Genomic DNA, 27,572 nt, shown 5'->3' on the forward strand with positions numbered 1-27,572 from the left:
CAAGGGAGCTCACAGCAAGAAGGCACCAACTCTAAGCCAGAAGAGCAGCCCTCACCAGACACCAACTCTGCCAGCTCCTTATCTTGGACTTCTCAGCCTCTAGAACTGTTAAGAAATAAATTTTTGCTGCTTATAAGCCACCCAGTTTATGGGAATTTGTTACAACAGTCCAAATGGACTAAGACACCTAGGAAGCACTAAAGCTGTTATCCTTACAATGTGCACTGTGCATATTACTTAAAATATAACCCTTTCCTTGTGCATTCTCTTCAAACATTTGGACATGGAAAAATACCTTAAACTGCTGGCCTTCCTAATCCAGTCTGCAGCTATATTTGGTTTGAGCCCAAGTTAAAGACAAAATCCTATCAACATTTAAAAGCCAGACTTCATTCAAAAATCTAGATTTCCAGCTGCTTTTGAAAAATATGAATACCAAGCATGGGAATAGTCAGCTAGAGTGGTCACCAATAATTTTCACTCACTCCAGTTTGCCACAGACCTCTATCACTCATCTTATTACACCCTCCCTGCTGTGGTCATTTACCTTATATGCCTGCCTCCCATATTTGAATATTTTACCTCACTGCAAGGAACTCTGCAAAAAAGAATTATTTTTCTTTTAAAAAATCAGATTGAACCCCTTAAGAAGTTATAATCATCTTCCAATAATTTTGTCTAACTACAATAAAAATTTGCATGTTAAAACTAACAATTTAGTCATTTACACAAGTAGTACTAAGTAACTCAAGTACTTTCAAAGAGCTAGTCTGCAGAGGAGATTTGGGGCAGATTCGGGTTGAAATTAGCTATATAATTACAGTTCCAAGACTTCTAATTGTACAGCTTTGGCTAAATAACCTACCTAAACCATCTAAAACTATTTATTCAGCTCTCAGATGGAGATAGTCACCTTCTTACAATGCTACTTTGAGAATTATTATAGCACCTATATGGTGTTAAATTTTAGTTCTTTCACTTTCAAAATTGTAGGCTGCATCTGTAACTTTTCAGGTAGAGCATATAAATTTATTCCGTGTGGTTTTATAATAAAACTTATTTGTCAATTTGTAGCTAGAAAGATTAATGAAAACTTGAGTGACACATAAGTAACCAAAGAACATTTGAACAGAAAACTGCCTTCTAAGTCAAAAACAAGGAATGAGAACACATACTTGTTCTCATATTAAAATACTAGCACCTACTTTCTTAGTATTTGTGCTTAATTTTGTTTCAAGTTTTATTCACTTAAAAGAAACAAAAACATAGTCAGGCATGGTGGCTCATGCACTGACCAGCACTTTGGGAAGCTGAGGCGGGTGGATCACCTGAGGTCAGCAGTTCGAGACCAGCCTGGCCAATATGGTGAAACCCCGTCCCTACTAAAAATACAAAAAATTAGCTGTGCATGGTGGCAGGCGCCTGTCATCCCAGTTACTCAGGAGGCTGAGGCAGGAGAATTGCCTGAACTGGGGAGGCAGAGGTTGCAGTGAGCTGAGGTCACACCATTGCACTCCAGCCTTGGCAACAAGAGTGAAACTGTCTCCAAAAAAAAAAATTATATTATTGATACAGCAAGTTAAATTAAACCAGTAAATTTTTACTATAGAAATCGCTGTAGCAAAAGTATTAAGAGAAATAAAAATTTGATGTAATTCTGCTACACATTTAAAAATTATTCCTATATTACCATGGAACTACTGATTACCTTCAATGTACTTTTAAAAACTTCAGTGAAAGAAGTATACAATATATGATTTTATTAATAAATAGTGCAAAAGCATCAGTGATAACTGTTTGAACATTAAATTTTTTAAACAGCCATGTCTTGGCATTAGTTAATATTGTGCATATTGGCCTCTATGGCACTATAAGTAAACAGATGAAAATATTGCCCATTTTCATGCACAGGTATTCAGCTATAACACCATTTACAAATTATTATGGACAAGATAAATTCTGCAATATTCATTTGGATGGCCACAATTAAATGAGTATTAAATCAAGAAATAGCCTATGTTCAATATACTCCAGATGTCGGATTGTAAAATTTAATGTTATTTAAAACTTAATTCTTTATTTTCTTTAAAGGGAAATCTTTTGTGTATTTGGGTGCTCAAATGAAAACTAGGAATGCATTCTTTGACCATAATAACAAAATTCACACAAAAGAGGGTGTATGCCTCCTCCTCTAAAAGAAGCAATACATTTGCTCATAATCTCTCTCTCCAGGTATCATTTCTCATATTATTAACGAAAATGCTTACAAGCACCAACACCAAAATTCTGTCTTCAAGGGCAAGTTACAAAGTTAAAAAAGAGTGGTTCATTATATAAAAAAAGACAAATCGCAGCAACACTATTGCTAAAAATAACATCAATTAAACTTCTTAGCATCCACAAAGTATATTATTTCCATAAGTTTTCTATTGTGTGGAGATTTTCCTTAAGAAGTAAAATGAAGTTTGAATAGTACAGTCTGTGGGGTGGTGACATCAGCAACTGCCAGTTCTTGTCCATCAACGAGCCCCAATTCTAAAACAGAAAAAATATAATTAATACAAGCAAAAAAAATCTCAACAGAAAGGATAATACACACATAAACAAACTATAGAGTATTATGGTCTAGAAAAACATGAAAATCCAATCCTCTTTAATCAGAGTAATATTTGATATCTTAGAGATTTTAAAATAATCTACTAAAAGAGCAATTAATTCTATTAATGTCTAAAGTTATAATTATTACCTGGACCGTATACAAGGCATTAAGAGGAAATCTAGAACAAGCACTGATTACTTTCACCAAAAAGAGAGAAAAGAAAAAAAAAACAATTAGTAAATACCCTATTTAAAATACCTTTCAATGTTTTGGAGAGATTTGGCCTTGTTCGTTCTTCAATAGAGGTTACCGACTAGAAAACAAAATTATTTTAATGTAAGACACATTAAAGTAAAATAAAACTTGATATAATTTTCTGAAAAAAATTAAAAATACACATTGATAACCTGTAAGTAAAGTGTTCTATTTTTTCCCTCTAGAGTGGCTGTAATGGCTGGAGATTTCATTTGCCTGAAGATTATGAAGAGAGAGAAGCATCAAACATCATTTTTATCAAAAGATAACGTTTCTAAGGTTTCAAAAATCACAAAGATGATTTTACGACATAACAAAAATCTACAATACTTACAAAGAAGCACTATTGGTTAGATAATCCAAAACCTCCTGTAGTTTAGCTGATGGAGAAAACTGAATATTTTGAGGAAGCTGGCTACAAGCTGGGCAGTTTTCCTACACACATAATACACAACAAATTACAGCAGCACATGTACCAATACTAGTCTCTTTATGAACAATAAAATAAAAATCAGGTTGTTTTCTAATCATGCATATTTCCTATGAAAAAATTTTTATGCTTTAAAGCCTGGCTTTTCATAATAGACCATTTCTTTTAAATTACTTTGTTATAGAGTTATTTCAGGCTATAAAGCAAAAGATACATAATAAGTAGAGTTCTGGAAGTTAGAAAATGTATGGGTGACTTTGTTCAAATTTCTAACCAATAATATTTAAAAATCAAAATATGCATGATCAAAAATGTGTTAATACTACTAACCTTTCTTTCTGCTTCAAATGTGTATGTATACAGCCCATCTACATCATTGAACACTAAGTAATTATTCAAGGGAATGTATGCACTGTAATGAAAAAATGTTCATCTTTATATAATTGAACCAAGTCAAAACATGGATTTACATACATATTAAAAATGAAACCCATTACCTTGTGGCTATTTTAAAAACCTCAGTGGCACACACAGCTGAAGGGGGGAGAAAATACAGGTTCTTTAACTCAATGGAAATCAGGCATGTTAAAAGTCAGTTATAAATCAGAACAGATAAATCTACATTGGCTCTTCATTAAAAAAGATATATTCCAATTTTTAAAAACTGAGAAAGTAACAAATTTTATATTTGTTTTGTGTGATTCAAGTAATAGAGTAACATTACATGTTTTTCTTGTTTATCAGATTAATAAACGGCCTGCTTCAAATGGAACTAAAATGTCTCTTGACTGCAGAGAACTTAAGATATAATGTAAGAAAAAAATATGCAAAGTCTAATGGCTAGTTCTTTTTCGACAGCTTAGTTACACAACCCATCCAAGAAGATATCAAATTCCTACAACGTAAAAAAGCTGCAGCAACGTCAAAAACTAAAGGAAGCAAAATAAACTACGTGATGGCCTTTTTTTCCTCACCTGCAATGACGGCATTTGTGGAAGCTACTGCAGGAATGATTCTTTTTACTACCCCTGAAAAAATATATCAATTAAAATATGGTCATCTCTTTAAAATGAAAGAGTTCTCTTAAATTAGAAGGCATGATTATTAAATACCATTTTCTAAAACTTGATTTTTCAGACTTTCAAGCCAGAAAATAAATTTAACCATGAAACAATCTTTCACATCCCCATCATTTTGTAGTAAATTCAGAATCTTAAGCTACTGTAGCAAAGAAAACTCTCTCAAGTAAGTACTACAGAAAGGTGAAACAATAACATCATAAAAGTTAACAATTTAGAGTATTTACTATGTTCCAGGCACAATGTAAAGACTAAATAAGATATTATTTAATTTTAATAACATCCTCATGTTAATTACTCTGATTTTAAACATAAGTGAGACTGAGAGAAATTTAATAATTTATCCACAGCTATATACTTAGCAAGAGGTGGGGATGGTATATGAACACAGATATTAACTGATACACCATGAAGAATAAGTGTTATCTAATTATTCCTATAGCAGTTTCAGTCATTTGATTCACAAACATTCACAAAAAAAGAAACGCTGCCCTTTATTATCTTTTACAACTGAGGCTACACAAAATATTAAGTACAGTTCTCTACTTCAATTCCACATTTTTCACATCAGTATTATTCACATATTAGGAATAAACAAAGCTCCACGTTAAACCATTTTTTAAAAGTACAAAATAAATACTCCACTTTATAACTATATTTGAATTGTTCATTTTAGAAGACAAAAACTTCAGGAAAAAGTAGCCATACTATTTCAGAGTGTGAGGAAGCACTATAAGATGTGTTCCCAAGACTCCAAGTATAGGCAGGTTTCAAAAACTTAAGGAAAAACGGCAAGTAGTTAAGAAGACATGAAAGACAGTTAGTTACGAAGGCTGGAAAACTTTTTTAAAAAGTTGACTGTGACCATACGATTCTCTATAGTTTTGGAGAAGAGGAAATTTAAAAAGAGATAAACTGCATGATGGTTAAACTGGAAGCTCTCCAGTGAACCACATGTAGCAGGATGTACTGAAAGGAGGAAGTGGTAGTCACAAACAGTGAAGAGTATAAGAGATGCTGCCCAGTAAGAACATTGCCAAAATGGTAAGGACTCCCCTCTTTCTCCAACCCCTGCCACCCATACCCCTGCCCTTTGACCAAAAAAAGCTAGAGTGGGCAGAAAGGTAACTTTCTGTTACACTGAGAACAAGGGGGAAAATCACAGAACAGATAGAACCACGGGCTTGTGCAACTTCACTTCCAGTTCTCTTTCTGTACTCCTTGTTGAGGCCCTCATTCATCAGGCTAGAAAGTACACACCAAGCCCTGGTAAAAGGTAAAGAAGGATGAATGAGACTGCATATTAAAATGGGGAGTTTACAGTTCCTGATTAGCACACACTGAATTCATTTGTGAATTCTAACAATTAGCAAATATGTGTAACACATGCTGCAGACACCATTCTAGGTGTTGTGCACAGTAGCAGTGAAAAAAAGTATCTGCTCATATAGTGATTTCATTTTGGTAGGGGAGATAACACAAAAGTAAATACTTGGAACACCTCAGATATCGAAGGGTTCTATGAAGAAAATGAGGTATGTGTTAGAGTGAGAATGAAGGATGCAGCCCATTAGACAGAATGGTCAGGGAAGGCCTCCTTGGAGAGGTGACAATTTGAGCTGAAACCTAAGCCATGAGAAAGATACAGCCATGAAACGACCTGAGGAAAGAGCTGTTTGTAAACAATAACAGCAATGGTCCTGGTCCTGGGGCAAGGATGTAAGATAGTGTAAGTATGAAATATTCTTTGCATAGGAGAATGAGGCTACCATTAATTAGTTCTGAGCAATTACCAAAAAAATAGAATGGTGAATGGCTCAGAAGTCATTTCAGGTTGAATGATTAGGAAAACTAGCTAAGCAGACACCTAAGAGATGAGGAGTCAGCCTGAGGGGATCCAAGGAAAGGAACTGGGGAGTATTAAAGCTCTAAGGTACAAATGAACTTGGTGTGTTCAAGAAACACAAAGCAGGTCAGTGTAGTGAGAATGCAGAGGGCAACAAGGATTAAGTATAAAATGGAATTTTAAAATGATGTTATGAGATCAGTAAATACAAGGAAACAATCACAGGAGAGAAATGGCAGATTTTCAAAAAGAAGACAAAGCTCATTCTGGTGAATTTGGTAATGATCTTGGGCAAAATTCTAAAAAAGGAAACTGTAACTAGATTGGAAACATCGATCACTACAATTGAGCATGACTGGTTACTAGACAAATCATGTTGGAGTAGCCTCATTTGGCTACTATGACTAGCTTAGCAACTCAGGAAAATGCAAAAGATAGTATACCTAGGCTTCAGGAGAGGATCTGGAAAGGTTTTTCATGACATCCTCGTGAACAAGATAAAGAAATACAAAGTACTCAAGGAGGTCTGATGAACAGAATGAGATAAACCTAAAAGGGCCTGGCCAGAAGTATGATTCAGATGTCTGTTCTCAGACAGTTCAGTCTTATTACAATTTTTAATCAATTATTTGAAAAAGAAATAAAATATATAATTATCAAAACAGGAAACTAGAAACACCAGGTAAGTTGGCAGAATACATATAAAGAGAAAAAAGCAGGTTGAATTTTAAGAATATATTTGCAAGGACCTATACTTGGATATTAAGAAAAAAAAAAAAAGACACTCCCCAAACTGCCAAGTTTATAATAGGCAGATGTGGCTTAGCAATTGTATATGTGGACAAAACATCCAGCTTTCAGTGGCTAGTAACATCAAAGAATCGAAAGTAGAGCATCAATGTAAACAACGAACAAACAATAACATAAATACCTGCTCTCCTTTAAGACTGCATCAGTTATCAGAAGTCTATTATCTAAAATAAGACCAGTCACATAATGCTGCATGCTGGCCTGAACAATTAGGAAAAGTTGTTTTCTCTAACTATATTCCAGTTAACCAATATGGATAGCTGGAATATGATTAGAGAAAAACAACATGAGAACCTGAAGTTGTACAACATATCAAAGGGTTGGATATAGTTTGGATATTTGTCCCCTCCAAATCTCATACTGAAATGTGATCCCCAGTGTTGGAGGTGGGGCCTAGTGGGAGGTATTTGGACCATTAGGGCAAATCCCACATGCATGGCTTGGTGCGCTCCCTGCGATATTAAGTTCATGCAAGAGCTGGTTGTTAAAAGAAGCCTGGTATAGCCTCCTCTCTCTCTTGCTTCCTCTACTGTCATATGACATACCTTGCCATCTCCCTTAGCTTTCACCATGAGTAAAAGCTTCCTGAGGTCTCACCAGAAGCCAAGTAGATGTTGGTGCCATGCTCACACAGCCTGCAGAACCATGAGCCAAATGAACCTCTTTCCTTAATAAATTACCCAGTCTCAATTATTCCTTTATGAACTAATACAGGGTTAAAGAAAGTAACTAGGGAGGTTTATGGCACTGATAAAAATGTGCAAAGGATGTGATCACTGTCCTCAATATATTAAAAGTTATTACTTAAAAGGGAATTAGATTGTATATGGTACTGAGACAACACTCAGACCAAACCAAAGACGATTTCCATTTTTTTGTTTGTTTGGTTTTTTGAGACGAAGTTTTGTTTCTTGTTGCCTGGGCTGGAATGCAATGGCGCAATCTCAGGCTCATTGAAACCTCGGCTTCCTGGGTTCAAGCGATTCTCCTGCCTCAGCTTCCTGAGTAGCTGGGATTACAGGCATGCACCACCACACCCAACTAATTTTTTGTTTTTAGTAGAGACAGGGTTTTGCCATGTTGGTCAGACTGGTCTCGAACTCGTGACCTCAGGTGATCAGCCCGCCTCAGCCTCCCAAAGTGCTGGGATTACAGGTATGAGCCACAGCAGCTGGCCTGAAGACAATTTCTGTTCAATATATAGAAACTTGCCTAACAGTCCTGTCCAAATGTGAAACAGACTGTCTCTAGGAGGTCATGAATTCAGTGGAAGATAAAGTGGACAGTTTGACTTGGATGACTTACAGCCTAAGTAAGTAAGATTCAATAAATTTATTAAATTCCCCCTAGCTAATAAGTACTATAATTACATGGTACCTTTACTGAACTTCAAGTGGACGGTACTGTCTAAACTCACTTACCAATTATTCTCCTGAAAGCATCCCAGCCCTAAGTCATCCCAACATCATAATTCATGACAATTCATTGACTTACCTTGAGTGAGTCTATACGTAACACCCCTAATATTATATTGTGATGCTCTCTCTAGGGATTTTTGGAAAATCCATTGTATATGTTCAGGATCATCTCCATCTAATGGAACCCCTTCTGTTTAAAAAAAAAAACGAAGAGAGAGAGAGAGAGAGAAAAGACAGGAATATGTAATCATAAAACAGTATGTTTTTAATGAAATTATCCAAAGGAATAATATAGAAAAAATACGTATTTTATGTAATCCTAGATTATTAAATTAGGTTTATTACCTCCAAAAGGCTGCTCCTTAGGCCACTGCAACATCCTTACATACTCAATACAGTGTTCTGGTAGCCTGGGCATAGATGCAATGGTGCACATGGGAAAATTAACCTAAAACCACAGTTTGTCCTTTTTAGTGAATTTTAAATGATGAATTATTTTAAAATGCAACTTCCAGTTATGATCTAGTTCTTAACAGTTTCATATAATTTGTTTCAACTCAAAATATTGTATACCATTAAAAATGCCTCTCAAACTAATATAGATTATCTGAGTCATGTCACTTAGGTTGACGTGCCTATAAAGACAGGTTTGCCTTACATTTACAAGGTATATAAAATTTAAGCTTTGTTAGACTATGAGAAGAAAACTACTGAACAGATTCTCAAATATGAAGACCTTGTTATGTTTACCTAATATTTAAGTATAAAACAAACCAAAACAAAAGCAAATTCAGAGCTAAGTGAATCCCAAGTGAATACTCATAAAATTGTTTACATTTATTATTCAAAATTTCAACTGTTCTTTAAAGCGGGTATGTAAATCAAAAAGCCCCATCCTTGGAAAGATCATTCTCATCCCTGGTATCTTTATTTCCCTGAAATAAATACAGGTGAAAACCACATAGATTACAGCTCGACATCAATATACAGCTTTGTAATTCTACTTGATATCTACTCCCCAAATAAAAAATACAAATAAAGTATGAAAGCAGAATAGTATCAAAACAAGGTACTCGGTTCATATCTTTCCTCAAATAGAGCAGAATTTCATATTTTATCTTTCTTCTTAGTGTAATTTTTAAAATACAGCTACCTCTAATTAAAATTTCTAAATATTAACTAGACTTAATAATTAATCCCTAATTCCATGCCAAGATACTATAAAAGAAATACAGGTGCTTTTTTGATTACCTGTGGTGGATAAAGTTCCAGCGTGCATTCGATACAAGCAGTCATTCCAGGCAGAATCACCCGGGCATTTCCTTTAAAACCTTCTGTCCCCCCATCTATCAAAGGGACAATGGAGCTTGGATCTAAGACACCATCTTCATAATTTAGAAGCGATATCTAGGAAAACAATTTGAAGGGCTTTAAAGGAGAAGGGGATAAGAATTCAAAAGAAGAAGTATGCTTTCAAGTAATTCTATGAGTCGGTTGTGCTATTGAATACCAATGTATCAAATCAAGGGATTATAATATTAACAATTTGTGTCTTCACCTGAAAACCAATGACTGGCAATAAACAATGAAGTAAATATACTTAATTCAAAATTAAACTCTGATTTTTCAAAAATATGATATCAATTCTAATTTTGCGGATGTGAAGCACAGCAGCAAGAACTTCAGAGAACTATAACAAAACCAAAGTCTTTACCAGCATGCCATTTATCCATCTTCTGGCAATGATAGAGTCCAGTCCACATACAATAATATGAAATTCTACAAAAAAAAAAAAAAAAAAAAAAAGCAACTTTAGTTTTTAAATATGCAGTTGCATGATGATCTTTCAATGTAGATTCATCAACTGCAACAAATGTACCACTCTGGTGCAGGATGTTGATTAGGAAGGTTGTGTGTTTGTGGGAAAAGGAAGCTCCAAGCTCTATGAGAACCCAAGTTTTCAAAAATTTTCTGTTCAATTTTGTTGTAAACATAAAACTGTCCTAAAAAATAAAGTTTACTAATAAAAAAAAAAAAGCACTTGCAAAAAATAATTTGCACTTTCTAAGAAACAAACAAAAAACCACAAGCACTTTTTATTGTAATCCTACATATGCTCTCAGAGTTCCTATTCCTTGAGTGAACTCTCATTCAGGTCAGCATAGAAAATTGTAGCTAGTCATGTCAGCTAAAACTAGCACTCTCTTTTCAGTCTATCAGCAACATTACTGAAAAGCCAACTGTGAGAGAGGAAAGCAAGTGAAGAAACAGCCTTCAAATAGCTAGCAATATTCGAACAGCTACCAACTAAAAAATTCTGAGAATCTAGTGAGCATTTAATTTCAAGTAAAAAACTTACGTCGATAGAAAGTGTCGTTAAAATCTTGAATCTTGTTGAAATGTCTGAATATAAGTAAAGGAACTTAAGCGGCTAAGTTTTAATTTCTAAAATGATTTTGACAATGCCATAAGGAACACACTCTGCGTATATTTAAAACAAGAAATAAGTAATCAATGTTCACATCAGTGGAATTCAAGGAATCTGACTAAATGAACACAACTCTCCTTTCTGACAAAACTTTTCTGCCATTCCTCCCCTAACTACTTACTTTTTCTCATTCCTGAACCCCCATATCATTATATTTATGCCTTTGGTAGGAGGTATACTTTCTACTTTGCTTTGGTTTTTGTATAAAACCGTAAGTCCCAGGAAAGCAGAATGTGTATCTTCAATCATCAGCATCAAGAAGAGATGCAATAAATGTTTTAGTGAAGGAAAGATGCACATTATAGTTCCTATTTGCTAGGTGATTTTAAGAGTTACTGCAAAGCTCATTTTTTTAACATACACAAAATTTCAAAGCTTTTTCAGGTGGTAAAGATTTTACTGTTTTTATTTTTTGTGGGGAGGAGACAAAGTATGAATTTTTTCTACCTTTCTCATTTAACTCAGTTTTCAAGTTTCCCTACCAAACCCTTGCCAGTCTTCCCATCCCTGGAGGCTAAAAAGGAAACCCCATTCAAAATTGACTGTGGGTGAGTCAATATAGCACTTAACATTTTAATAGCACATGTGTGCAAAAACTTGTTTTAATTTTTCTAATGAATGGAGCAATTGTTTAATAATTTATAAATTATGCTACTTCTCTAAAGTGAAGATAAATAGTCCACTATAAATTTTTTAAAAGCAATACAGAGAAAAAAGGGACAATCCATGCTTCCTCTAGATTTTTAATTCTTGCCTACAAATAAAGCTATGAACAATAATTTCAATTCTAGCCCTCAGCCATTCAGACCTCTATTCCCTTTGAATACTAGGCAAGCAAGAGACCGAAGCTACAGCTACAAAGAGGTCAAAAAACAAACAACGCAAACAGTGGAGGAATGACAATCAGGGAACCAAGAGTCAGACTAAGAAATCTAATCTGGGTTTCTAGAAAATACCCAAAGTTTCCCAGACCCACATAATGGGGATAGACTAACTGAGTGCCCCCCACTAACCAACCCACCCCCACCAACTCAATTCTTCCTTTTTCCCTACAGGGGCCTGTATTTGCATTTTTAAGCTCTTTATTTTGAAATAATATAGATTTCAAAATAAGTAAGTTGCATAGACAGTATAGGTAGGTACCATGCACCTTTCCCAGTTACATCTTACTATAGTACAGTACCAAAACCATGAACAGAACATTGGTACAATGTGTGTTTATAATTCTGTCATTTAAACACACATAGATTTGTGTAACCACCACCCCAGGCAACACACATAACTATTCTACCACAACAAAGATCTCTCTCTTGCTATGTCTTTATAGTCAGTCAGACCATTCCTCACCTCCATGCCTAGTCCCTGGTAACCACTAATCTGTGCTCCATATTTTTTTTTTCTTTCTGAGACAGGGTTTCACTCTGTCACTCAGGCTACAGTGCAGTGGCACAATCAAAGCTCACTGCAGCCTCCACATCCTGGGCTTAACTGATCCTCCTGCCTCAGCCCCCTAAATAGCTGGGAATACAGGCATGTGCCACCATGCCCAGCTAATTTTTCTAGTTTTTACAGAAATAGGGTCTCATTTGTTGCCTAGGCTGGTCTCAAACAATCAGGCTCAAGTGATCTTCCCGCCTCAGCCTCCCAAAGTGCTGGCCTGAACCACCACACCCAGCCATCTCTGTAATTCTGTAATTTCAAGAATATTATATAAACAGAATCATGTAGTATACAACCTTTTGACACTGGCTTTTTTTTTTTTTTTGTCTAATAGCTGTATAACAGTATCGCTCATGGTGGTCTTGGTTTGATGTGAAATATCTTTTCATGTGCTTTTGTCATCCTTTTTAGTAAAATATCTCTTCCTATCTTTTGTCTATTTTCTAATTGAATTTTTTTTTTACTGTTGAGTTTTTAGAGTTCATTATATACTCTAGATATGAGTCCTGTCAGATGCTTTACAAGTATTTTCTCCAGTCTGTGGCTTTTCTTCATCCCTTTAAGACAGTCTTTCACACAGCAAGTTTTTAATTCTGATGAAGTTCATTGTAGCAATTTTTTCCTTGTATTGGTCATGCTTTTACACAAAATTATTTTAATTTTTTAGAGATGATGCCTCACTACATCATGCCCAGGCTGGAATGCAGTGGCTATTCACAGTATGACCACAGCCTACTATAGCCTCAAACTCCTAGCATCAAGCAATCCTCCCACCTTAGCCTCCCAAACAGCCAGGACTCTGTAGTGGTGTGACAAAAGCTCACTGCTTCCTCAGTGATCTGCACCACCATGCCCCACCTTTTACAGGTCTTGCTTTTGATGTGGCTGACGTAAGCACTCTCCACCAAACCCTAAAGTTCTATCATTTTATGGTTTTTTTTTTTTTTTTTGAGATGGAGTCTCACTCTGTCACCCAGGCTGGGGTGCAGTGGTGCGATTTCAGCTCACTGCAACCTCAGTCTCCCAGGGTCAGGCGATTCTTCCATCTCAGCCTCCTGAGTAGCTGGGATTACAGGTACATGCCACTGTGCCCAGCTAATTTTTGTATTTTTAGTAGAGATGGGGTTTCACCATGTTGCCCAGGCTGATCTCGAACTCCTGACCTCAAGTGATCCACCCACCTTGGCCTCCCGAAGTGCTGGAATTACAGGCATGAACCACCATGCCTGGCCCATTTTACATTTTATATTTATACCTATAATCCATTTTGAGTTAATTTTGTATAAGATGTTTAGGTCAAAATTCATCTTTTGCCTATGGATATGAAATTGCTCCAGTACAATTTGTTGAAGACTATGCTTCTTCCATTGAACTGTTTTGCATCTTTATCAAAAACAAATTGGCCATACTTATATGGGGCTATTACTGGCTTCCCTATTCTGTTCTAGTCATCTATATATCCCTCTGATAATGCCACTGAGTCTGGATTACTACAGCTATATAATAAGTCTACAATTTGGATAGTGATTCCTCCCACTTTCTTTTTCAGAACTGTAGTAGGTATTCCTTTGTTTATGTAAATTTTAGAAGAAGATCATCTGTATCGACAATTTTGCTGGGATTTTAATAGAAACTATGGTATATATGTATACAAATTTACAGAGAAATGACATCTTTACTATATTTAATCTTCCAATCTTTGAAGATGGACTATCTCTCCATTTATTTAGATTTTCTTTGATTTCTTTCATCAGCAGTTTGTAGTTTTTCACTATATAAATCTTACTTAGCTTGTTAGTTTACATCTAAGTATTTATTTTTATTTGTAAGCACTTGTAAATGGCATTGTATTTAACGTTAGTTTTCACAAGTTCACTGGTATGTTGATTTTGAATTCTGTGGGACTTCCTACATAGAAATCACATCTTCTGACTTTCTATAAAATGCCAAAAGTTCTCCAGATCTAAATTCAAACTACAGTGTAAATACTCCTTTTTAAAGACATATTTATTGTAAAAATAAATTTGCTCTTAAGTACCTTCCATTTGGCTAATACTATATTGACTGTCTACTCTGTCTGCTACTATAAGGAAACAAAGATTAATTGGATCCAGTCTAGGAATTTACACTCTAGTAAAGGAGATATGTAATTGATACTGATTAAGGGCAATAATGCAAAATAAAGTAGATGATGAAACAGGCTTTATAAACTTAAGTTAAAAATCAGGGCCAAAAAAATACTTATATAACCGTAAAGAAAAGACTGGAAGAATAGATAGCAAAATGTTACCAGCAGTTATCTCGGTAATAAAGTTACTACTGCTGATTTTTTTTTTCCCTCTTGCTTATCTGTATTCTCTTTTAAATATCTCTTATAATAAAGGAAAAAAGCTTTTAAAAATTAAGAATTTTCTTTTTGTCAAAAGGATACGGAACTACATTGCAATTAGGAACTCTGTCATTTAGAAATTCTGCAGCAACTTCAGCCTTAGGTCTTCCAATATCTTTAGGCCTACAGGAAAAATATTTAAATTATAATTCATATTATAAATCTATATGATCTACATAACTTATTTTCAAACATAAAAATAAATTCACAGTAAGTTTACTTATAGGAAATTTAGAAGGAATATTTTGGCCTAAGTATTTTGATTTCAGTAATAACTTTTGGTAAACGGTCACTTAACCTTAAATGTCAACGCTTGCTGACGGTCCAAATTAACATGACAAGTCTAATTAAGTATTGCTTTAATTAAGTGAAAATCTGAACAGTGTTCTTCCTCCCAGATAAAGCATAATAATGCTATGATTCCTGGCCACTTTCCACTGTAAAAAATTATCCCACTCTTAGAGCTTAGAACCTTATGGTGTTACTCCGCAGGTCTTGGCTGAAATATACACAATAAGATTCATCCTTGGGATGCAAGAACCTTCATTTATCCCCTTCTTCCTGTGTATGCTGATTAAGCAGCAAACTTTGTGTCCCCTAAGGAGCTACATGAAAAAAAAAATCTCACTGAACCCTATATAAAATGGAAAAAAAAAAAAAGAAGTTGTAACCATGTTTTTTTCTTTTTGAGATGGAGTCTCACTCTGTTGCCCAGGCTGGAGTGCAGTGGCACGATCTCGGTTCACTGCAACCTCCACCTCCCAGGTTCAAGCAATTCTCATGCCTCAGCCTCCAGGTAGCTGAGATTACAGGCGCCTGCCACCATGCCCAGTTAGTTTTTATATTTTTAGTAGAGACAGCGTTTAGCCATGTTGGTCAGGCTGGTCTCGAATTCCTGACCTCAGGTGATCCGCCTGCCTCAGCCTCCCAAAGTGCTGGGATTACAGGCGTGAGAAACTACGCCCAGCACCATGTTTTTAAAGAAAGAATAATTCCAAAAGTGTCAGATAAAATTGCAAATGTTACTATTATATCAAAGAAGCTGAATATATAAAGCCTCAAAAGGTCACTCTTAAATAATAACCACACATATGGATAGGAAAGGATATGAATTTCCTCCTCTAAGTTCTATACAAATGGTATTTTCTTTCCTAATATTTCCATATTCTCCTCAGAGAAATCACTCCACGTATATAATAAGAACATTATTACTTTTTTCATAACATATTTGTTTGTTATATATGTCTATGATACCCACTAGACTATTATTTGGATGAAAGTGACCATGTTCTTACTCTCTTCATATTCCTTCATATCTAGCAGAGAGTAAATACTTTTAAAATAAATGAAAATAATAAATCGTGTGCTTAATAGAAAAAAAATCTGGAATTTCAAAGAAAAACACTTTAGCATGTCAATTTTTCTTTTTTTTGAGACATAATCTCGCTCTGCTGCCCAGGCTGGAGTGCAGTGGCGCAATCTCGGCTCACTGCAGCCTCTGCCTCCCAGGTTCAAGCAAATCTTCTGTCTCAGCCTTCAGAGTATAGCTGGGACTATGGGCATGAGCCACTACGCCTGGCTAATTTTTGTATTTTTAGCAGACATGGGATTTCACCATGTTGGCCAGGCTGGTCTCCAACTTCTGACCTCAAGTGATCTGCCCACCTCAGTCTCCCAACGTGCTGTGCTTACAGGCATAAGCCACCGTGCCAGGCTAAAGCACTGTTCTTTTTTGATTCAAAACTTTTGGTAAATGTTTTATCCTCACTTTGTACTAACTTACATAGAAAAGGCCCTGTCATAAATCAAAGAACTTAATTTCAGTATTGCATTCAATGGCTCTGCACACAGAAAGCTCCTTAGGTATGTAAAAGGGATAAAGCAGACTTCTAAGATTATTTTAAGTAATATATTCTATGTGCTTTTACAGCAGATCCCAAACAAAAGAACTCCTAGATGGTTTCTGGGAACTGTTTGTTAATTTAGCATTCCAGGATGAAGCGATCAGATTGCTCCACCTCAATAAAATGGCCTTTCACACACATCATCCTTGCAGGACACTCTGCCCAAATTATTTAACGTTGAACACAAGAATCTACCCTGAGGTTGTTGAGATTAAATGAATAATATGGATAGTTTAGAAGTACTTGCTACATATCATTATTACCATCTTCAACCATTTTAGCCACAAATTAAAGGGTATGGCCTGTATCAATAACCAATCAATTCAGTGGGATCTTTTTCAGAGCATTCACAACTCAAAATTTGACAAGCTGGACAGAGCCCACAAACTTTGCTATAGAGAAGGGAAATTTCAAGGGTTAAAAAACAAACAAAAAATAAAGCTTACGAGTTAAACATAAAGGTCACACTGCAATTACACTTCATTAACTTGACTTATTTTAATCCATACTTCAGTCTCATTAAGATATTCCACAAAGATAATGTAGAGGTTTTATGCCTATCCAAAAATTTTATGTTACCTTTTTGGCTAGCTCAACTTTATATACCCAGAACAATTTTTTTTTTTTTTTTTTTTTTTTTTTTTTTTTTTTTTGAGACGGAGTCTCACGCTGTTGCCCAGGCTGGAGTGCAGTGGCGCGATCTCGGCTCACTGCAAGCTCCGCCTCCCGGGTTCCCGCCATTCTCCTGCCTCAGCCTCCTGAGTAGCTGGGACTACAGGCGCCCGCCACCGCGCCCGGCTAATTTTTTGTATTTTTAGTAGAGACAGGGTTTCACTGTGGTCTCGATCTCCTGACCTTGTGATCCGCCCGCCTCGGCCTCCCAAAGTGCTGGGATTACAGGCTTGAGCCACCGCGCCCGGCCTACCCAGAACAATTTGAGCACTGTCAGTACCAGACGCAAACTTACTAACTAGAGAGAGAAAATAAAAGTCCTTATCTCTATGTATCTGTATCCTTTGACTAACAAATACATGCTTTTACCTAAGCTACTCAAACCCCCTCAATATTACATACTAAATTCATGAATGAACATTTCTTCATGTCTGGATACATGGCCTACTTCAGTTTTTGTTTTTCGGGTTTTATTTATTTATTTATTTATTTATTTATTTATTTATTTATTTCTTGAGATGGGGTCTTGCTTTGTTGCCCAGACTGGATTACAGTGGCATGAACACAGTTCACTGCAGCCTCGAGATCCTGGGGTCAAACGATCCTCCCACCTCAGCTTCCTATGCAGCTGGGACCACAGGTGCACAACACCACAGCCAGATAATTTTTTTATTTTTTTGTAGAGACGAAGTCTCCCTTTGTTGCCTCTTGGGCTCAAGCAATCCTCTTACCTCAACCTCCCAGTGTTGGGATTACAGGCAAAAGCCACCATGCCTGGCCTCTACTTCTGTTCTTAAACTCATCTTTAACAAATCACTCCTTGATGTTCTCTATATTCCATATATGCCTAAGGTAACCATCCCTCTTTGTTCTACTCCAACTGGTTCTGGTTTTTCTCTCCTCGATTTTCCATTTTCTTTCCCCTTGTAGGAAAAGCTCAAACTCTTTCCCAACTTTATTGCTCTAGTCACCATTCAAACCTTGGCTCACAAATCCCCGCCAATCTCTCACTAGGGCCTAATACTCCAGCCAGTATTCTCTTCTGACATCAACTAGAAGAAGAGCTACCGTTCTTTTCTTTCTTCAGAGCACAGTTAACCTGAGGATATTCCCCAAAATCACATAAACCTTTGGAAGGAGACCTCTTTGAAAAAACAAAAACATGTATTTGTTTACATAACTACTATCACCAAGATGCCGGAAATTTTCTTACAAAACTTTACCTAAAAGGGGAGTAGTAGTTTTGTTTTTTTTTAAAATAAAATTTGTATTATCCTCTCAGTCATTTTTAAAAATTAGTAAACTGCAATGTACAAGTTCAAATGATTATCAGAGCTTAAAAAAAGAAAACCACTAAGATATTAAAACTTACCTAAATAAAAACTGCCTATTTAGATTGGAAACATCTATAGTGTCCATATCTATAACATGAATCTGTCTAAAACCAGACAAGGCCTGTGGGAACAAAAACAATCCAATTAAGCAGAAGTTTCCTCACATTTAAATATGTTAATATTTGTTTTCAATGTAGTCTTAAGTCTACAAATTCCCAGTAATAAATTCTGTGTAATTGTATTCAATGGCTGAAAAAGAGTCTTGCCAGGTATATAAAATTCAGAGTTCTTGAACAGGTCAAAAGTGTACACTTACTTAGTTTCAAATAATCTATAACCAAAAGAGAACAACTCAAAATTTATACAGATTAAAACTATTTTACATATGTATATAATTCCATAAACACATCTGTAAAATTTGTTGCTTCACTGCTATTGATGGATACTTTAATTTTACTATGCTTGCTATTATTTTTTCAAAATAATTATTAAAAGCAATTCCTACAAGCTTTATCTTAGTTTACTTAACATTAAGCATGCCACAATTCAGAAATGGTAACTATTATAAGACATATAAAAACACACACATAGGTAGACTGTATATGTAAAAGGAATATCTTAAAAGACACTGAGTCAAGAGCAAGCAATTTAAAAAGTAGGGAAAGGCAAAAAACAAAAAACCTGTTAGGTTTCAATAACAATGCCATGAATTCTAATACTACAACCACATTCAAATTTACCAGCAGATGTAAAAAACTGAAAAAAATAAGTCTCAATAACTAATTGATTTTCTGGTCTTGGTCAGTTTACTTAGATGATCAAATAACTTGACAATAATTTCTCCATTTTTCTGTACCCCTTTATGTACCAAGAGATCTTTAAGACTTATCCATATTTGTGCTTTCAAAGTCCTGACTGTTCTCAAACTTTAGCCCCAACCACTCCACAGAAACTGTACTTGTCAAGGTCACCAATAACCTCCGTGTTGCTAACTCCAATGACCAATTCTCAGTCTATCTGACCTTACCTTTCTGAGGTATTAGGTGGGGTGGGTCACTTCCTCCACCCTAAAACATGTTCTTCATTTGGTCACCACACTCATGAGAATTTGAACACTTTTTAAAAATTGCTTTCCAGTTCATTCAGTTTTCCTCCTACTTTACTGGCTAGAATTCAGAGCAGCCTTGTGCTTTGTTCTGGTGATCTCAGATGATCTTATAAGATACAGACCATCTAGCAGACATCTCAGACTTAACAGTTTCCAAAACCAAACTTGATCACTCTTGCTCACCACAACAACCAAATCTGTTCTTTTCCAGATCTTCCTCATTGCAGTAACTCCATCTTTCCAGGTGCCCGCCCCCAGAGCAAAAACTCTGTTGTATCATCCTTGATTCCTCTCTTTCTCTCACAGCACACCACCAATCCATCAGTTAATCCTGTTGATTCCATCTTCAAAATATATCCATAATCTGACCACCTATCACCACCTCCAATGCTACCATCCTGTTCCAAGTCACATTGTCTCTTGTCTAGAGGACTGTAATAATCTCCTAATTAGTCTGTTTCTTCCCCCTCCCTGCTCTTCCCTTAGTCTATTCTCAATGCATCAGCCTCAGTGATCTAGGTGAAAAGTCAGTCAAGTCTCTCATTGCATAAATCTCTCCAATGACTTCATGACTCAGAGTAAAAGCCAGAGCACTTACAATAACCTCCGAAGTCTTTTGCGATATCCACTCCAAGCTCCTCCATCTCCCATTATCTCTCTGATATGGTCTCCAAAAATGCTCCCCCAACCCACTTCTGCTCTAGCTATGACAGCCATCTTGCAGTCCTTGAACAAACAGGAGTGCTCCACTTCATAGCTTTGTACATGCTATTCTCTCTAACTAGAATATTCTTCCTACAGATATCTGTATGGCTCATTTGCTCACCTTCGTACTCAAACAGCACCTTTTTGTAAACCTTTTCCCTTCACACCATTTGACATACTATATACTTACTTTTTCATTCAACTAAAATGTGAGCCCACCAATGCAAACATCTCTATTTGTTCAATGCTGTATCTTCAGCATCTAAAATGGTGCTTGGCATATGGGGGAGGAGGCTCAATAAATATGTGCTCAACCAGTATTATTATTATTGTTGTTATTATTATTATTATTATTATTTGAGGCAGAGTCTCGCTCTGCCGCCCAGGCTGGAGTGCAGTGGTGTGATCTGGGCTCACTACAAGCTCTGCCTCCCAGGTTCACGCCATTCTCTCGCTTCAGCCTCCCGAGTAGCTGGGACCACAGGCGCCTGCCACCACACCCAGCTAATTTTTTTTTTTTGTAGTTTTTAGTACAGACAGGGTTTCACCGTGTTAGCCAGGATGGTCTCAATCTCCTGACCTTGTGATACACCTGCCTCGGCCTCCCAAAGTGCTGGGATTACAGGCGTGTGCCACCGTGCCTGGCCTAATATCATGTTCTTTTTCATTAGAATGAGCCTTTAGGGGGCTTACAATGAATTAAATAAGCAAAACAAGGAGTCAAATTGAAAACCCTTAGTTTTCTTCTTTTGTGTAAAAGATTACTATAATGCAATAAAGAACAGGGCCAGTCCTCAAAGTTGCTTGGTGACTAATCTTCAGATCTAATCTTCAATTATTTTACACTTAAAATTAGTAAATATCACATTTGCAAATAATGGCTTCAAAATTTAATAAGCTTTAGGAAACTTTTATAGGTACATTTATAATACCTAACAAAAACCAATGCCCATCCTCCATAAACCCTTTCCTTCTATAAGTCTTTGGTTATCACACTGCTAGAGTATTTATGTTTGATACGGTACTGTCATTTTGGCATCCCACCACAGAGTATTATCATACAGACTGCTATTCATTTCATGTGAAATTTATCTCCCCAGTAACTTCAGATTCATTGAAGACAGAGACCATGATGACATATAATCCCCACAGAACCCAGCAAGGCATTAAATACAGTGAAGTATATTTAAACTTTTACAACTTCACTCAAGTGACATTAGTGTTTCTTAATAAAACTAATGTGGCTATGTTTATATTTAAACTTTAAACCCCTTGGCCAATTATTAGGGTCCTCCATCTGGCTGTGACCTGCTTTATGTTCTAAAGAGTCTATTCCAGCATTTCCACTTTTCTACACAGCAATGAGAAGCCTAGCATATAACTCTAAACCAATTCTGCCTCTACTCATTTGTGTTAAATAAACTCATGAAGATTTATGAAAAGTTATTTTGTGATTAGAAAAAGTCAAGGAAACCAATTAATTAAATCAAATTGTATACTTAATTTACTTCCAAATATATGGAAATAAGTTCAGTAAAGGTTTAGCTTTCCCAAATCTTAGGTGTCCACAATTGTCTTGGTTCACTGAAAAAGAACACTTAACTAAGAACTGATGACCTGGATTCAATTCCAGGCACATAGCTATAATCCAGAAAAACTTCAGCAAGTCAGTCAGCATCTCTAAACCTCAATGTCTCCCTCTATATTAAATTGGGCAATGCCTTAGCCGCCTAGCTGGGTTATTTGGGGAAGCAAAAGAAATAATAAATTATTTGAAACTATACATTAAAATATGAATTACCAGTTTTGTTATTTACTTCACTGAAGTTAGGAGCGTTTTGCCACAGGAAGAACCAAAATTTGTTTGTTAAAGATCAGAGAAAAAAATGGAAGTATGAAATTTTATCAATAACCTTATAGGTGAGAGCTTTAGAATTTAAAAAGTTCCAAAGTTCTACCATTTTAATTACTATTTGGAATTTGACGTGCTAAACTTATCTAACAAAGGCTCAAGAGAAAAGGTTAATAATCACAAGAAATTTCCTAGTATGACAGATAAGTAAGGTTTACTTATCACAAAGAAGAAAAAAATATGTATTTATATATATATGTATATTACCAGATTTTTCAGGAGCTCACATCCTAAGCCGCCAGCTCCAATGACTAGAACTTTACATGTATCTAACAAGAACTGGAGAGACTGTAAAGAATGGAAAGGCATATTAAAAGCTGGGTGATAACCACAAGGACTATAAATAAAGCAACAAACTTTAAAATGGTTTCTGATGTTTCCATGAAAAAATGCAATTAGGAAAAAGAGCAGACTTTGTATTTGATCAATTATTTGAAATTTATGAATTCTATCGAACCAGGAATTCTAAAACTCTAATGATTTCAGAAGTTTCAATGTTAATTTTTTTTTTTTTTTTTTTTTTTGAGACGGAGCTCACAGGCTGGAGTGCAGTGATATGACCTCAGCTCACTGCAACCTCCACCTCCCAGATTCAGGTGATTCTCCTGCCTCAGCTTCTCCAGTAGCTGGGATTACAGGCATGCACTACCACGCCTGGCTAATTTTTATATTTTTAGTAGAGATGGGGTTTTACCATGTTGGCCAGGCTGGTCTCGAACTCCTGACCTCAAGTGATCTGCCCACCTCGGCCTCCCAAAGTGCTGGGATTACAGGCAAGAGCCACTGTGTCCAGCCGTTAATGTTTTTAAACTGCCTTTTATTGTATGAAATTAAAAGGCTACTTTTAACAAGGAAAATTATCTCTAGTTTGTTTTTTAAATTTTGGAAAGGGATACAGAACATCAAATTCAGTTATTTAACTGACTTCCCAAAAATATAAAAGTTTAAAAATTTTAAAAACAGAAGATCAAGCACTGCCCCAGGTTTTTAAAGGACTAAAACAATAAGGTAAAAAGAGAACAGGGCTGGGCACTGTGGCTCACACCTGTAATCCCAGCCCTTTGGGAGGTTGAGGTGGGCGGATCACCTGAGGTCAGGAAAGACCAGCCTGGCCAACATGGTGAAACCCCGTCTCTACTAAAAATATAGAAAATTAGCTAGGTGTGATGGTGGGCACTTGTAATCCCAGCTACTCGGGAGGGTGAGGCAGGAGGATCACTTGATCCTGGGAGGCAGAAGTTACCATGAGCCGAGATCCTGCCATTGCATTCCAGCCTGGGTAACAAGAGCAAAACTCCATCAGGTGGGGGGGGGGGGGGGGGGTGGGGAGAGTAACGGCTGTTTTTTTTTTCTTTATGAGACAGAGTCTCACTGTGTCACCCAGGCTGGAGTGCTGTGGCATGATCAGAGCTCCATGCAGCCTCCACCTCCAGATGCAGTCAAGCAATCCTCCCACCTCAGCCTCCTGAGTAGCTGAAACCAAAGACATGTATCATCATGCCCAGCTAATTTTTTTTTTTTTTTTTTTTTTAAGAGATGGGTTCTCTCTATGTTGCCCAGGGTGGTCTGGAACTCTTGGGCTCAAGTGATCCTCCCGCCTTGGCCTCCCAAAGTGCTGGGATTACAGGCATGAGACACCTTACCTGGCCAACATCTCCTTTTGAATAAAGTGAGCAAAACTCACAAAACATGAGATAGACAATTCCTTATCAGCAGAAATACAATCATTTAACAGAAGTAATAATCTTAAATTATCAGGCAAAAAAAAAAAAAATTTAGAAGCACAAGAAAATATGGTGTATTATCCAAAGAAAGACAGAATTAATGTTTTCAAATCTTTTTTTCTTTTTTTTTATTTGTAATGCTTTCAATTCTGCCCAGCATTAAAGGAGAAAGTTATTCAGATGAGACACTGGGCCAAACCAAGAGTTTGCATGCTATTTTATAGGAGTAACACAATATTTCTATTTCAAAATATTATCTTTTTATAAATACAAAAGGACATAAAGATGTGCTATAGAGTACTTTTCCCTACCCTGTAATAAAAAAATAAGTCACATATAACTGAACACTTGCCTTAAGACACTATCAGTCCAAAATTCTATGCCTCTATTATTTAGTACTCACATAATTCTTAACATGCAATTAATTATACTCAAAGCTAAGATGTTCATTCCAATTCAATTCCAAAATTTAAATAAGCACATCTATATTCCTATCAAAATTAATTTCTCACAGTAGCACTACAAAAGGGGAGTATGTTTCAGAAAGCATTTTAAACTGAAATTTTAAATTTTTACATGAGGTCATAAAGTTATTTTTCTCACGAAAACTTTCAACTTATATTACATGAGAAATGTGATGACTCAAATAGTCATTCAAACAAAATCAGCTGTGAATATTCAATTTCATATTTTAAGAAAAATTTAGTTTCACAAAACAATTTTATTAGTATTTTCATTGTAAGAGCAAATTAAAAAGGAAGCATTCTATTAGTTTTGAAACATTAAACTATTAGAGCAGTTATTTAAAAATAAACGTTTCTCACTTCAGTGCTCGGTTCGAAATCAGGGTGTGTGAAGGGTCCAGATCGCTCGAGGAACTTCTTTACATGGTTCCAGCGACCTTCCCAGTCTCCAGTGTCCCCACACCCACCATCAACAGCCATTCTGCACAGAACACAGTAAATTCAGCTGCAAAGATCAGTACGAAAAAAAAAACACCTACAACTATTATGGTATTCCCAAATGAAAAGGTAACCACACCAGACCTGCTCAAATAAAAAGGGAAATATTCAACGTGATTATGTTTATGCTTTGAAATTTTTTCTTGCCAATTATACAATTCACTTAAAGTTAAGAACTGCATGTTTCTATTTTTATTTCACCCAATGGATGAAATAAATCAGTCTACATGTTTTTGGTTTCCTAAAGAAATCCAAGGTCCAACTTAGGATATTGGTCTGTGTGAGAAATTGACTTCTCTACATTTGGTATTTACAAAAAAATCACTGCAAAATTCCTCAATCTGTTGCTTCAACACACTTGCATTAGGAAATATGAGATACAACAGAGAAAAAAAGTCACACTTTGAGAATTTTGATGCTTATGTGTCTGATGCAAATTTAGTATTTATGTGTCCTTTCCAAAGGTATAATATAAAAAACATTTTGATGCGAGGACTTTTCACACACTTTTCTCAGAAATAGAGGTTATTTCTTCTTTTTCTTTTTTTTTTTTTTTTTTGAGACAGAGTCTCACTGTGTTGCCCAGGCTGGAGTGCAGTGGCATGATTGCAGCTCACTGCAGCCTTGCCCGCCTGGGCTCAAGCGATTCTCCTTTTCTCAGCCTCCCAAGTAGCTGGGCCTACAGGTACGTGCCACCATACCCAGCTAATTTTTGTATTTGTAGTACAGACAGGTTTCGCCATGTTGCCCAAGCTGGTCTGGAACTCCTGAGCTCAAGTAATCCGTCCACCTCGGCCTCCCAAAGTGCTGGGATTACAGGCGTGAGGCCACCGCACCTAGCAGAGGTCCTAATTTATTAAATAATCTCTTAATACTGTGAGGCGGCTTTTCTTGCCACTAAACACAAAGTTTTAGGTTACAATTACGCCACAGATAGGCATATAGATAGGCAGATAGAAACCTTTTAGAACGTACAACAGAATAAGGTGGGACTCCGCTACAAAATGCATCTATTTTATAATTCGTGTAAGATTCACGTTTGGCTGTGATTATTTTTAATTTTCTAATTTCCTATAACCCCACGGTTTCTACCGTCAAATACATTAGTAATATCCAATTTTTACAAAAGGGACCAAGAAGTATTGCCTAGCAATAAAAACCATAGGTTTGATGTCAGAGCTGTGTTGGGTTCCACGATCAACAGCACTGTGACCTTGAGCAGATTATTCATAGCCATAAACCTCATCTGTAGGCCGTTCATAGCTACTTATTTCGGCCATGAGGAGAGAGAATCACATAGCAGACTCAGTACAGTACATGGGATATGGTAAGCAATGTTTGTGATTTCATGTAAAAGTGGGAGGGAAATAAAAGGCAGGAAAGAATGTGAAATTAAGTTTGTCATTCCAGTCCTCTTGCAGCTGAAATGCAACTATCTGAGGGACATACATAAAGACCAAAGCACTGCTACTGGGAACTGGCACGGAAATTACAAACTCACCATAACCAATGCAAGAGTATTTTTTCCCCGCCCAGGCAGGGAGGGGAGTAAATTTTGTGGCGCTGGCCAGGTTAGAAAACACTTCGATTAAATCTGTCTCACCAGCATAGAACTAAGCATCTGATAAGAAATAGGTTGTGTAGTAAGTGGGAAAAATAGGCTGTTTGAGGTCAACAACCTCTTTTAAGAGTCAATTATTTTGCCAAAATGACTGGAGTGGTTAGCACAATATCTGACATGTAGAGTTATCATTAAAAGTTTGCAATTAGTACTACTGTCTCAGTGTTTGCAAAAGGTCACAAAACGGTCTTGTGCCCTTTTCCTGTGTGTTTAAGGTAGATTGCCTTTTCACAGGGTCACGGCTCTGACAATTTGGGATGGAGGAAGAGGAGTGCACAAGGGTCCTTCCTCAAAATCTTTACGTCAGGCACCCCGGAGGGCCCCTGCAAGAGCTGGGGCAGTGCAGCCTGGCCCCGATGCCCGCACCGGGCAGAGACCGGGAGCGGCCCGCCAGGCCCCCGGGGTTGCAGGACGGGGATCAGGGGATGAGGCCGCGCGGCCTGCGCTCCGGGTGTCCCCCTCCCAGCCCCCCGGGCCCGCTGCGGCTGGTCCCCTAGGCCTGGGGTGGGGGGAGGCGGGGGTCCCCGGAGAGGGCCCCGGCCTCCCGGCAGCACTAACTTCTCAGCCAGCAGCTCCTCTATTCTCCTTCTTTTCTTCTCCCTAAAAGAGAGAATAAAAGAAGGGTCAGCATCGCGCTACACACTGGGCGCCGCGAGGGGAGGGGGGCGAGGGGACGGGGCGGGGGGTGAGGGGATCCCGGGTGGCGGCGGCAACCGCCCACCGCCGCGCTCTCTCACAACCCAGCCCAGCCCTGCGCGTCTGCAGAGCCCCGGTACTTACGGCTCCTCGCCATCCGCCATATTGTTCTCCGCCTCTTCCCAGGTGCCCCCGCGCGGCGGGGCGGGGAGGAGAGGGACAGGCAAAGTGGGGAGGGGC

At 37.0% G+C, this 27,572-nt stretch overlaps 1 protein-coding gene across 2 annotated transcripts; it reads right to left on the minus strand.

The window, feature by feature from the left end:
- Positions 1-1,740: 1,740 nt before the first annotated feature.
- On the minus strand, positions 1,741-27,572 carry LOC105483857 (ubiquitin like modifier activating enzyme 3). Of its 2 annotated transcripts, XM_011744887.2 has the most exons (18): positions 27,477-27,572; positions 27,255-27,296; positions 24,938-25,058; positions 22,597-22,677; positions 18,703-18,785; positions 14,797-14,877; positions 10,797-10,840; positions 10,152-10,216; positions 9,689-9,844; positions 8,783-8,885; positions 8,514-8,627; positions 4,259-4,312; positions 3,782-3,818; positions 3,615-3,696; positions 3,189-3,289; positions 3,007-3,070; positions 2,858-2,912; positions 1,741-2,535 (listed from the first exon to the last, which is right to left on the minus strand). In XM_011744887.2, the coding sequence occupies exons 1-18, from the start codon at positions 27,494-27,496 to the stop codon at positions 2,447-2,449; spliced, it is 1,392 nt and encodes a 463-aa protein (XP_011743189.1). In that variant the 5' UTR covers positions 27,497-27,572; the 3' UTR covers positions 1,741-2,446. The 2 variants fall into 2 exon arrangements, with proteins under 2 accessions (XP_011743189.1, XP_011743199.1); XM_011744897.3 differs by lacking the exon at positions 27,255-27,296 and having other exon boundaries at positions 27,477-27,543.

The sequence above is a fragment of the Macaca nemestrina genome, chromosome 2 (genome assembly GCF_043159975.1).
Source record: "Macaca nemestrina isolate mMacNem1 chromosome 2, mMacNem.hap1, whole genome shotgun sequence".
In the NCBI taxonomy this organism is placed as follows: Eukaryota; Metazoa; Chordata; class Mammalia; order Primates; family Cercopithecidae; genus Macaca; species Macaca nemestrina.